Source organism: Poecilia latipinna, unplaced genomic scaffold (assembly GCF_001443285.1).
Source record: "Poecilia latipinna isolate Pla-1442-1.1 unplaced genomic scaffold, P_latipinna-1.0 Scaffold2778, whole genome shotgun sequence".
Lineage (NCBI taxonomy): Eukaryota > Metazoa > Chordata > Actinopteri > Cyprinodontiformes > Poeciliidae > Poecilia > Poecilia latipinna.
This window is the reverse complement of record NW_015115394.1, coordinates 1-11611: the sequence shown is the minus strand read 5'-3', so window position 1 is coordinate 11611 and position 11611 is coordinate 1. Positions and strand designations below refer to the sequence as shown.

The 11611-nt window shown below is 40.3% G+C and overlaps 2 protein-coding genes across 3 annotated transcripts in view; both read left to right on the top strand.

The window, feature by feature from the left end:
- LOC106939125 (zinc finger protein with KRAB and SCAN domains 1) overlaps window positions 1-4419 on the top strand; it is a 10346-nt gene extending 5927 nt beyond the window's left edge. For both annotated transcript variants that reach the window (XM_015021430.1, XM_015021428.1), the window contains 2 exons: window positions 2699-2807; window positions 3000-4419. In XM_015021430.1, the coding sequence (XP_014876916.1) occupies window positions 2699-2807; window positions 3000-4111 (1221 nt within the window). In that variant the 3' untranslated portion in view covers window positions 4112-4419. The remainder of the gene's footprint in view (window positions 1-2698; window positions 2808-2999) is intronic.
- A 2071-nt stretch (window positions 4420-6490) lies between these two features.
- Window positions 6491-11235, top strand: LOC106939124 (gastrula zinc finger protein XlCGF53.1-like). The gene is made up of 4 exons (XM_015021427.1): window positions 6491-7285; window positions 7362-7495; window positions 8230-8338; window positions 8744-11235. The coding sequence occupies exons 1-4, from the start codon at window positions 7000-7002 to the stop codon at window positions 9931-9933; spliced, it is 1719 nt and encodes a 572-aa protein (XP_014876913.1). The 5' UTR covers window positions 6491-6999; the 3' UTR covers window positions 9934-11235.
- Window positions 11236-11611: the final 376 nt, after the last annotated feature.

The window sequence follows — 11611 nt, the reverse complement described above, 5'->3', positions numbered from 1 at the left end:
AAAAAAAAAAAAAGCCCTACAGAGTGAGGGATACCTCAGATGTTACCGTGTGGTAACTAACAAAACATCGTGCAGAGACGCAAACCCTGATACAAGATATTTAAAAATATTCTAACTTCATAATTGATTTAAAAGTGTTTTAAGATCATTAGATCGTTCTTAAAACTACTTGGCCCTTCGTGTGTTGAGTGAGGTGTATTTTTTTTCTGTCTTCTACACAGACAAAAGCCTGAAACAGGAGAGAGTGACACAAGAAGAGGCACACAGTTACCAAGGCACTGTTGGAAAGAGACTAAGTAAGAACGCTGAAAAGGCGATGCAAGCGACGAGCAGTGAGGCACAGGTGAGGGCTTTTATAAGAACTCATACTGGTGTGGCATCTATGCAAAGTTTTTCTGTGCTTTTGAGCTGATAAATTTGGCATTAATCAGACTTATTACAGTATGCAGAACTGTTCTTTGATAAATATTAGTGATCCAGTTTTAAGCATGATTTACGATTGTAAATGGCTTTTCAAGATGCTTACATAAAAACTTAAATGGTTAATTTAAAGAGATTTGTTTGTTTTTCCAAGGTAGAGCTGTCTTCCATAGTTCCAATTAGGCAAGAGGCAAACTGCACTGGGTCAAGTAAGCCCGATACACCATCGTAGGTGTTGCAGAACAAAATTTTATTCAAAATACTTCACTAATTGTGAAGTAAAAGCAACTGATCTAAATTCATTCAGTTCAGCAGGTAAGTTGCCCTTTGTTACAGGTGCAAGTTATATTCTTACACAGTAGAACAACAACAACAACAACAAAAAAAAAAAAAAACTTCTGTGGGTGAGAGATGAGTTAATGTCTTTCAAAGTTTCACAAAGTTGAACTGCATATGTGAATCCTAAATTTGCACAATTGTAATTCTCCACAATCCCTTTTGTTTTCATTTGGATGTTACAGTTCAGGTTGGAATCCTCACACCAGACTCCTAGGCATTTCTCTGTCCCACTTTGAGTTGACTTATCTTCACATGGTGATCACACTTAGCACTGCTGGTTACAGATGTTAACTGGCCCTTATTAATCTGACAGTCTGTGTGCTGTTAGTCTAATAGTCCTGAGATTACAGTGGACCTCATTTATCTAGAACTGCATAGATTTGGGATTTTTATTAATGATTTTGTCTCCACACTAATCTGTCTCATAAGGAAAGGGCTAGTTTATCTTCAGGTAGCCCAGGACTCTACACAGAGACTCCCGACATGATTGAATAGAGCTTTAGCTACCATTTAATTTCAGAATTTATTGTAAAATCTTTGGTTTTAGCCTTCAGTTCTTTCCACGGACCACCTTCTTCTTGTATTGCTGACAGTAGTTATTTTCCAGGCGTTCATATTAGATTTAATTATTGCTGGCTTTCAAAAGGGTCACCCCACATGATTACATCATCCTGTGAGGTACAAATACACTTATTGGAACCCACAAAGTAAAAATGTGAAAAGAATCAGAATCATAATTCAAATAGATGGACATCTATAAATGACCTGCGCAGCCTAAAGGCATTTTAGATTTCAGTTTACAATCTGAAGCTACTTTTTTATCATTGAAACAATAAAAGACTTTAGACAGATTTTAAAGTAACAATATCACACCTTTAGATTAATGATGCACAAAAGACACTTGATGTCGTAAATGTCGTCTGTCACACTAATGATGTCCTACCAAATGTTAGGCTAAAAATTATGTCACACACTTTCTTGGGTGTGTACAACAGATATGCTGTAGCTCAACTGGGAGTCAGCTTTTAATGCAAGACTTCTAATTCCCAAAAAAGGCTGATGTGCTTTTTACTCAAATGAATCAAGATGAAACTAAATTGCATCAGAACCTGCTTTAGAATTAGAATGATATAAAACATTAATTGTAGCTGCTTTTTAGGCAATTGTTTTTGTCACATTCTGTTAACACTCATAACAATCTACATATGCAGCATCCAGATTCCAGTATTATTTATAAATGCAATGCGTGTGTATTTGGTTTGGGGATTCCTTCTTGTGTATTGGGATGCACGTTTGGAACATCTACCTATCGCAGTCAATAAGATCAGTCAGATTTGTATTATGATTTGAGAAATAATTTAATTTACTGGGCAATAAAGTTTCAATCTAGGAGCCGCTTATACAGAGTCTTGCTGTCAGAAGAGTCGCTGGATTCAGGCCCCACAAAATATGATAGTATGAACTTCTTCTTTTAAGGCTGATTCAGAGCAGCAGAAAAACTCAAAAATGGCTTTAGATTTGCAATGATGAGCTATTAATAAAGAAATTATTATTTAGAGAGGTCTTGTTTTTGCAAATTGCAGGGAATATATGGATGTGTGTACACAAGTGCTCTCTTGACCTGGACAGCTGTTGGGGGTATCAAAAAACAAACAAAAAAAAAACATCCTGATTTCCTTAGTTGTTTCTGCCATTATCAAATTCGTAAAAAAAAAAAAAAAAAAATATTAATTATTATTCATTAAAATACACACAAAAAAAAATATCAGTAAAAAAAGAGTTCACTTTGAACCATTTTGAAACAACGGCAAATTTCTGAATCTCATTTGGCAAATAACCCAAGTAGAGGTATCCTGTAAGACTCCAGCCACTGATAAAAAAAAACAAAAAAAAAAACAAAACCCTAAATGCAACTTTTGTATTCTTGCTCATCTTCCAGGGTGCAAGTGTACAACAGGATACATGTGAGAGACAACTCAAAGAAGAAACTCCTCAAAGCATCCAGCCAGAAGACGAGGAATCCCACGGGTGGAGTGTGGGCAAAGAAGGTGAGTTTCTATGGAAGTTGGTGATGAAAACACTATTTATTTATGAAAAGACTACAAAGTATAGAGAAAAAGCACATCTTGCAAACTTTGTGTTAGAAAATTTAACATGATCCACATTGGAAGCTGACTGCATTATTCATATGCTAGGTGTGTTATTGTGACCAACTTGACAGTTTGTTTATCTTATTTCAGAGACAAGTCTACCAGGACCAAGTAAGCATTTCAGTGAACAGAATAACCCAGCTTGCCATGTGAACTGGGAACCTGGCTTTGACCAGAGACCGGACTTGAGCCAAGACAGACAATCGGAGGTCCTCTCTGAATCAAATTTCCAGAACAGGTACGTCTTGAACGACTTGGGCAGCTTTGGCAAACCTGGATATGGAGAGATGGATAACTATGATGGGCTACAAGATTCTCCAACCCATCTACCTGACGGCCTTAGTTATGTTAATCAATTTAATGAGAACAGGAAAAATCCCGAAGGAGCTGAGCACCAGTGTTACACAGCAGGGTCTCCACAGAACAGAGGAACTGAGGAGAGCTCCCCTGTTAGGACTAACAGTGATGTGAGCGGGGAATTCAGCGGCTTGCTTATTGACGAGGAAGGATATCTGCAGGAGCCAAATATCAGATACTCCGAGCAGATATCTGGTGATCTGGGCAGCAGAATGAGCTTCCGAGGGCAGGAAGTTCAGTTCCCCACTGCATCATATGAATCCTCGGCTTCATATGGTGAGACCTTGCAACAAAGATTACATCATCAAAATTCAGAAAATGAAGCAAGGAGCAGCACCCACAACCACTGTTTTACCACGTTACCTAATTCGGTTTCTTTTAAGCCCCACAAACAGTCCCATAAAGGCACAGGACAAGGATCCTCATACATCTGCAACCAGTGTGGAAAGACCTTCACTCAAGCCTGTAATCTGAAAGTCCACCAGAGGATCCACTTGGGGCAGGGCCTCCATCTGTGCAGCCACTGCGGAAAAGGATTCCCATCCTTTGCCAACTTAAAAACTCACAAGTGTGGCCAAACAGGCAACAAACCTTATTGCTGCGCTGTTTGTGGGAACAAGTTTAGCCGCCTTTGGAACCTGAAGCTGCACCAAAGGATTCACACGCAGGAAAAACCTCACCAGTGCAGCATGTGTGACAAGAGCTTCACTAGGGCAGACATCCTGAAAGTGCACCAGCGCACCCACACGGGGGAAAGACCATACTGCTGCGCCATTTGCGGCCACAGCTTCAAACGCCTGGACCACCTCAAGTCACATCAACGCAAACACGTGACAGACCTGTAGGACTAAAGCGAGCGAGTTTGGGTTTAATGGTGCTCTCCGTCTTTCAATCTGGTAATCTACGAATGAACGTTTGCACTGCTAAGTTTCAAACTCTTCAGTTGTCGGTTGCATTTATTTAATGCAATTATTTAAATACATTTTATTATGAAAATAAATGACGAGATGTAATATTTTTCACATTTAAATTGATGTCTTCAACTTAACACCTGCACACTTTGTATATTTAATTCACTGTATTTGATTAGAATGTACTCAATGTGAATTCTCAACTGCATAAAAAAATAAAATAAAACTGGCTTTGGATGTCATTGCTTGGTCATAATCAGCCTGCTAGATGGCAGCCAATCATGGCATTTTATTTAATTTCCTTCTGGGATTATTAAAGTATTTTTGAGCTGAACTGAATGCTTTTCTTGCCAGTTCAAGAGAAGCTTGTGGCACATGTTTTCGTAATTCAACTTGTTTGATCAGCTAGGTGTGTTGTGTATCCTGAAACTGAGGTTTTTGACGTATACATCAAAATGATTTGGTTTTTTTCTTTAGGTAACCGTAGCAATCAAAACTGCTTTAATCAGGTATTTATAAATTAAGCTTCTTATTTTTGGATTCAGAATAAACAACCTTTTTTAAGTGGATTGTAAAGTCAATCAATCAGTCACATTTTATTTCTATAGCACATTTCAGCAACAAGGCATTTCAAATTGAGAAGATCATCAATCACTATCATGGAACATGAAGTATCACTGAGGCATGAGTAGATCTGATTATGTTTATATATTTTGTCTAATTGATATATTACAGATTTATTGGCGCATTTAAGATTAGTTGTTTTGTATTCGACAACTTGTTTTTCATTTGTCTTTATAGTAAGTTCATTTTCTTAAAGAAGGAAATAGACTCTGAAATGCTGATCAACATATTTTATTTGTGGAATTCTTTTTCATTTTGATGCTATTATTGTGATTTTACTTGATTCCGTCAGACGATGCTCTGCACAAATTACGTTGCATTTACAGTGAACATTTTTACATTTTGTCGCATTACAATCACAAACTTCTATTGTGTATAGAATATACCAAAACAAAGTGGCACATTATTGTGAAGGAGAAAGGACAAACACCTGGTTTTCAAGACATTTTCCAAATGCTAAACTGTAGATTGCATTTGAATTCAGCCTCCCTGATTCTTCCAGAAATATATTTTGGTGGACTTACTGCTTGCTGCAAGTCATTTGAGGTATGAGCGGGCCATTCTGCTACACAAATATGATTTTATATAAACCAACAAAACACTACATAAAGCCTTCACAAATATTAAATCAGTATTCACGACAGCCCTCGCCTCGGTTCATCAGACCATCATTCTGTAATGTTAATTCCTGCAAGTTAGCCCCTGTTTACTAGAGGAAACCCGATGTAGAAGTAGGTGAGGGTCTGGACTGCGGGATGTGTGTCAGCGTTACACACATCCCAATGCACTGTCTAGGATATAGTCTAGCTCCCCTTGGACTCAACACCCCCTCTGTCTGATTCTCTCACAGACAGACCCCAGCCTGTGGGGGTTTTGCAAAAAATACCTCACGGGTCATCTCTCTCAGCACTGGCTCCTTCTATGTACTGAGCCCACTGCTCTTCATCTTGGTGAACCATGACTGATATGCAAGGACAACAATGAACTGGCTTGCTGAGAGGAGGTGAGACACCTGATGGACTAGTCTAGTGTGATGCAAACAATATAATCCTGAATGTCAACATAAAGGAAATTGTCGATTTCAGAAAAAAAAAAAAAAAATCAACAGTCAATTCAGTCACACGTGTGATAAGAGCACAGCAACGTCTGCACTTGCTCTCCTTTCCCATTCTCACCACTTTCTACCGAGGTACTAGAGAGAACAACAGCATCTCTGTCTGGTTTGGGATGTGTAATGCCTCAGATTGGCATTATGTGGAGAGAGTGGTGAGGACAGATGAGAGAATAATCAGGTCTGGTTTCCATCTTTGACACAGCTCACAGTCACTGCCTCACAAAAGACCCCTTCAGCCCTCACCATTGTTCTGCTTGCTGACCTCTGGCAAAAGATTTAGCAGCTTCAAATTCAGAAAATACAGCTTCATCCATTATGCAATTAGACTTTTTTTAAAATTTTTTATTCTATGTATTAGTACTATTTATATTTTTATTTATTTTCACTCGTTTTTAGTTTTTATTTTATTTATCAAAATTTGAAAAGATGTTTAAGACGTATGCATGCTTTTGGCATTAGACACCCTATTTAGCAAAAACTCCACGGTGATCTACAAATAAACTAGACCATAATTTTTGTGTAAGCTCGTGAAGCGTATTTTAAATTAAATAAATAATAATTAAAAAAAAACATTATTGCGTCTAGAGATTTCCGAAAACGTTTCGCAATCATTTTCTAACCGCAGGCCACCGTACTGCGTCAGCTGTGATGTCATTAGCAAAAACAAGGTTCACAAAGTGGGTGTTGATTGCCTTCTTCATCGCAGCATCTGTTCCTAATTAGAGATTATCCCATTTAAAAATCCACGGCGGAACGTTCGGGTCGTTTGCGTTGTGGCGCATGCGCTCCATGGTTTGTTGCTTCTCGCTTATTTTACTAACGAGATTTAGCGTACGGGACGCTAGCGTCATGCTAATATCACGAGGCTAATATCACGAGGTGAATATCTGATGTCAGCAGTAATCAGTAATAATATTTAGCGTTGAATCACGCCACGCCATCACCTGCTAACCAGGGAATCTGATACCGACAAATAGATGCTTGGCTGATCCAAACCAAAAGCACTCTTAAAGATTTCCCCCCAAACAGTTTTGAAAGTGGACACTAAAGGACAGACTCGCAGGGTGTCGGGACACAGTGGATCATGTCGGACCTGGACACCCTCATCGTGACCTTTCAGACCCAGCTCTCCGACGTGATGGAGGCTGTAGTGAAGACAGCGATGTTTGAGGTGACCAGGCTGGTGGAGGACGTCTTCATGATGGAGGTGAGGCGCAGCAAACTGGAGGTGGACTCTCTGAGGCTGCAGCTGCAGTGGACCAGGAGCAAACACGGCGGGGATGCAGAAAGGACCGACGGGTCTGTTCAGTCGGAGAGCAGTGAAGCAGATCAGAGTCCGGTCGTGGTAAAAGCCAAAACAGAGGAGCATGGTAAGAACGTACAGCAAGAGTTTCAAAGAAGGTTATGGGTTACTCTGTGTTGCCTTACATTTCCCTTTTATTGCAGACACAATGAGTGACTGCGAGGTGAAGAATCCAGATGCTGCAGTTGAACATTGGTTGTCAAATAGCAGCGAAGAATCCAAGACCGGGTCGGCAGACAATCCAGAACCGATCCAGAGCCCTGGAAGAGAGTCAAAGGTGAGTCACATGACTGTCGAAGTAGAGATGTCACTCGGCTGACTGGTGGTTGGCAGCTTTTGTTTTCTTTTTTAATATGAAGCCTTTAAAAAAAAAAAAAAAAAAAAAAAGAGCATCTATAGAACTTCTAAAATACTCACTCATACACGTTCTATGGCTTAAAATCATCTCAGTGGATACCAAAGAAAACACTGGCTTGAATAGAGGACAGTAAGGCAGTGCTGCTGAAAAGCAACCAATTTGATTTTCAACTTGCTCCCAACAGAGACAAATTAAGGATCAGATGTACACTGTTCATCACATTCTAAAGCTACAGCTAATATTTATTTGGCAGTCAATAAATTAATCAAAATGTTAAATGAGTAGTTGATTAGTCGGGTATTTTAATCCAGCCTTGCTTTCTGCAGCAGCACAGGTCTTATGCGAATAATATAAAATATCTTGGCCCCCATATCGGTGTTGGCCAATATTGGTACGGCTGTGTTGGAGCAGAATAGCCTCTAAAACTGTCATGTTGATATACAGGCAGCACAGCACATTTGTTTTTTGGTTGGTTTTTACTTCTATAGTGGAACGTTGAACTTGCTTGGCACCCAAAAAGGCTCGGAAATGTTATTTACAAAGCTTGTTTCATTCGGAATGAACTTGAGAAGAATGTACAGATCGTAAAACGTTAACTAAGATGATTTCATACGGTGTCTTGGTTTTCATCACACATAATATTCCTTGTTCAGATCACAGGCGAAAAGGAAATCATGGCAACTACTGAAATGAAAGAGGAAGAACTAAAGAAACCGTCTTCCTGTTCTCTGCATTTGAGAGAGTGGAGCAGTACTTCTGATCGTAAGTATCCAATTCAAAAAATGAACAGTTCTTTTTTTTTTTTTTTTTTTTTTAAATAGTAGTTTACAGGTGAACTGTGGCTACCTTCTCTAATTCTGGTCAAGAAAAGCATCTCCACAGTATAATGCTGTCACCACTGTAGAGATGAACCATAACAAAAAGATTTTTGGAGTACATGGCTCATAGTTGTCATGTTGACAAATTCTCCTACCTGAGCAAGGACACTACACTTTTTCCAGATTTATTTTTGCAATAATTTTTGAAAAATATTCAGATATCATTATCCATCCACCCCAGTATTATGCCCTAATTTATGTTGATTTGTCACGTAATAACCAAATAAAATACTTTATTGGTATTTGTTCAGTTGTTCAGTTTATTGTAAATCTCCTTAAATTCTTCCAGGTGAAGCTGGACCAGAGAATGCAGGTGACTTGCTAGAGGCACAGCCGACACCAGCCCAAGCAAACGGTGAAGAGCTGCAGAGAAATCTCATCAAGCGAGACCCACAGATGTCCACTGATTGTGCGTATCCCGAGACCCAGGACGAAACAGAAGTGGTGGCGGACCAGACCAATGTGTTAGCTTTTGAACTTAATTCCAAGTGGGCTGACTTGCCGGCCACAGCAGCTGAGCTCCAGCAGAATCACAAGCTTGGCACAGAACCCGAGTTTCCAGGCCCACCTAAAGGTTCTGTGAATTATCTGGAGCATGAGCTTCCTGGCTCTGCCAGAGCAGATGTTCAGTTTACCTTAGTCAGAGATCAGGTTTCCCGTTCTGAATCTCCCAAAGCCAGACTGCGAGCCAACAACACGCCCAGCGTGATCGTTAAAGAAGAAGTCCTTATCGATTCTGATGGGTTCACAGAAAGGGTGAGTACAGAAAAGAAAGCTGGGGCACAATCATTCACCGGTTCGTTACAGGAACAAAGTGTGAACTCGGCAAACAGACCAAACCACTTTTACCACAGATCCTCAGCACAGGAGGGAGTGAAGCTCCAGTCTCACAGGGGTTCAGGACTGAGGCTACAGGCAGCCATACAACACCTCCACCGACCACCGAAGAGGCCTCCACACAGACTGTCCAACCTGACAACAGCAGCGCTCTCTGACCCTCACTCTCAGGTTGCACCTTCAAATAACCCCAACAGGGTTTCCTCCACATCCAAAGCTGCTTTGTCTTTGCAGCCACTGCATCGTGTTCACCTGGGTGACAAACAGACCGTAGCTCTGCACCGCGCCAACGCCTCGTGGGTCGGCATCAAATCCCACAATCACCCTGCAAACTGCCATCAGTCGGCCCGCAACCCCGTCTCCCTTTCTGATTCTCCGCTGTACAGGCCCTTCCTGCGCTGCGAGGAGTGTGACAAGAGCTTTCCCCACCCCAGCAACCTGAAAGCCCACATGCAGATTCACACAGGCGAACGGCCTTTTTGCTGCCCGCTCTGCGGCCGCAGCTTCACTAAGCTCAGCAACCTCAAAGCCCACCGTCGTGTCCACACGGGCGAGAGACCTTACTGCTGCTTGGCATGCGGCAAACGCTTCACCCAGAAATGCAACCTGAAACGCCACCAGAGGATCCATCTGGACGTTTGACCTCAGAGGTCTGGAGGAGAAGGAAAATTCATGAGTGTTTTGTGTTTTAGCTCGAGACGGTCAGGGCTCACTTTGCAGTGCAGCACAGTTGGTGGTCTGCGTCACGAGACTACCCCTCTAGATTTGATTAGTTCTGTGCACTCCTATGAAGCTCACCTGCTAACCTCTACAGGTGTGCTGGGCTCACTGTAGGATGACAAACACTGTGTGTGGTGTGTGTGTTTCATATTGTTAGACGAACCAGCTAATAGTCATTACAGAAATTAAATGTTTAGTTATTTCTTATGTGGACCGCAAGTTATTTATAAATGTACAGTGCCATGAAAAAGTGTTTGCCCCCTTAAAGATTTTTGCTATGATGGCAGCAGTTTCATGTTTCAAATCAACTTTAATATCAGACTAAAACCAATCGAAAGCAACCTTATGCCAGATTGATTTGATTGAATAGTCACAACTTATTGCTGACTGAGAAATTGCCTATATTTTTGATAAGTGATGGATGTCAACAATCAAGATAATCAATTAAATAGAACTTGTCTGATAACATGAAATAATTGATTGGATTTCAAAAAGCAACACATTATTCCCTTGTCTGCACAAACTTGGCAGATGAGAAATGGTACTCGACAGCCTGGAAAGGGTTACAAAGTCATTTCTAGAGTTTTGGGAGTCCAGAGAAACAAAATTCAGTCTTGATCCACACAAAGTGGGAAAATGTGGAATAGTAGCGAACTTTCCCAGGTGTAGCCGGTCTACCAATAGAATACAAAAGACCCCAGAGCAACATCTAAAAGCACTGGCAGCCTTACTTTGGTGAAGAGCATTGTTCATGATTAAACACTAAAAAGGAAAAACAACACCATACCTTGTGTATGACGTTGCACCGTTCGTACAAAGAGAAGCTGGGCAGCAGTCATCCATGGGAAAGTTTCAAGCCCAAAATTAACATCAGCCAACATCATTTTGAACTCATTACTTTGAATTTTGTTATAAGATTCTGTAAATGTTCTGCATCCTTTTACATCCATTAGAAAATGTCCAGCCATCAGTTTATGACCTTCAGTTCAAGCACATTTGTACAGCAGGACAATGATCCGAGGTGTGCTAATATGTCCAAATCCTAAGGCTCAAAATGGCATCACAAAGGTTTTGGGGTGGTATAGTCACCACCCCAAGGTCTGAACTTTGCTGTCAGGAACTTTAGGTCAAAGTTCAGACCTAAATGCGGTTGAAATACTGCAGCACACATGCCCAATGACACAACCTTTGACTTTGTTCTCTTTATGCATAAAGACTATAATTTGAAAACTGCTTTTTGTGTTTTCTCTGGTTATGGTTGTCTGGTATTAAATTTGTTTAATTTCAAACATTAAAGTGTGACTAGAAAGGAAAAGAAGATCCATTTCAACATACTGCTAAGGGGCCTGTTTTTATCAAAGTGAAAAAAGAAAAGATTCTACCTTAATTTTTTCCTGTCAGGAAAAATGAGTTGGCCTAAAAACATCTTAATATTGGTTCTCATAGTATTAATGACCGCAGCACTCATGAGCTAGAGCACAGTTTCTTACACAAGTTATTCTGAACGATCACTATGGACTGATAATTGTATTAGCTCAACTTTGTTTTAATCCTAAATTGAAATTCCAGCATTGTTATATGACGTAAAATTGTCTTGATA

Excerpts from the sequence above, each read along its gene's own strand:
- LOC106939124 (XM_015021427.1), top strand. The coding sequence starts at position 7,000 with ATGTCGGACCTGGACACCCTCATCGTGACCTTTCAGACCCAGCTCTCC. Across the intron at positions 7,286-7,361 it reads AGCCAAAACAGAGGAGCATG|ACACAATGAGTGACTGCGAG; the intron begins GTAAGAACGTAC and ends CTTTTATTGCAG. Across the intron at positions 8,339-8,743 it reads GTGGAGCAGTACTTCTGATC|GTGAAGCTGGACCAGAGAAT; the intron begins GTAAGTATCCAA and ends AAATTCTTCCAG.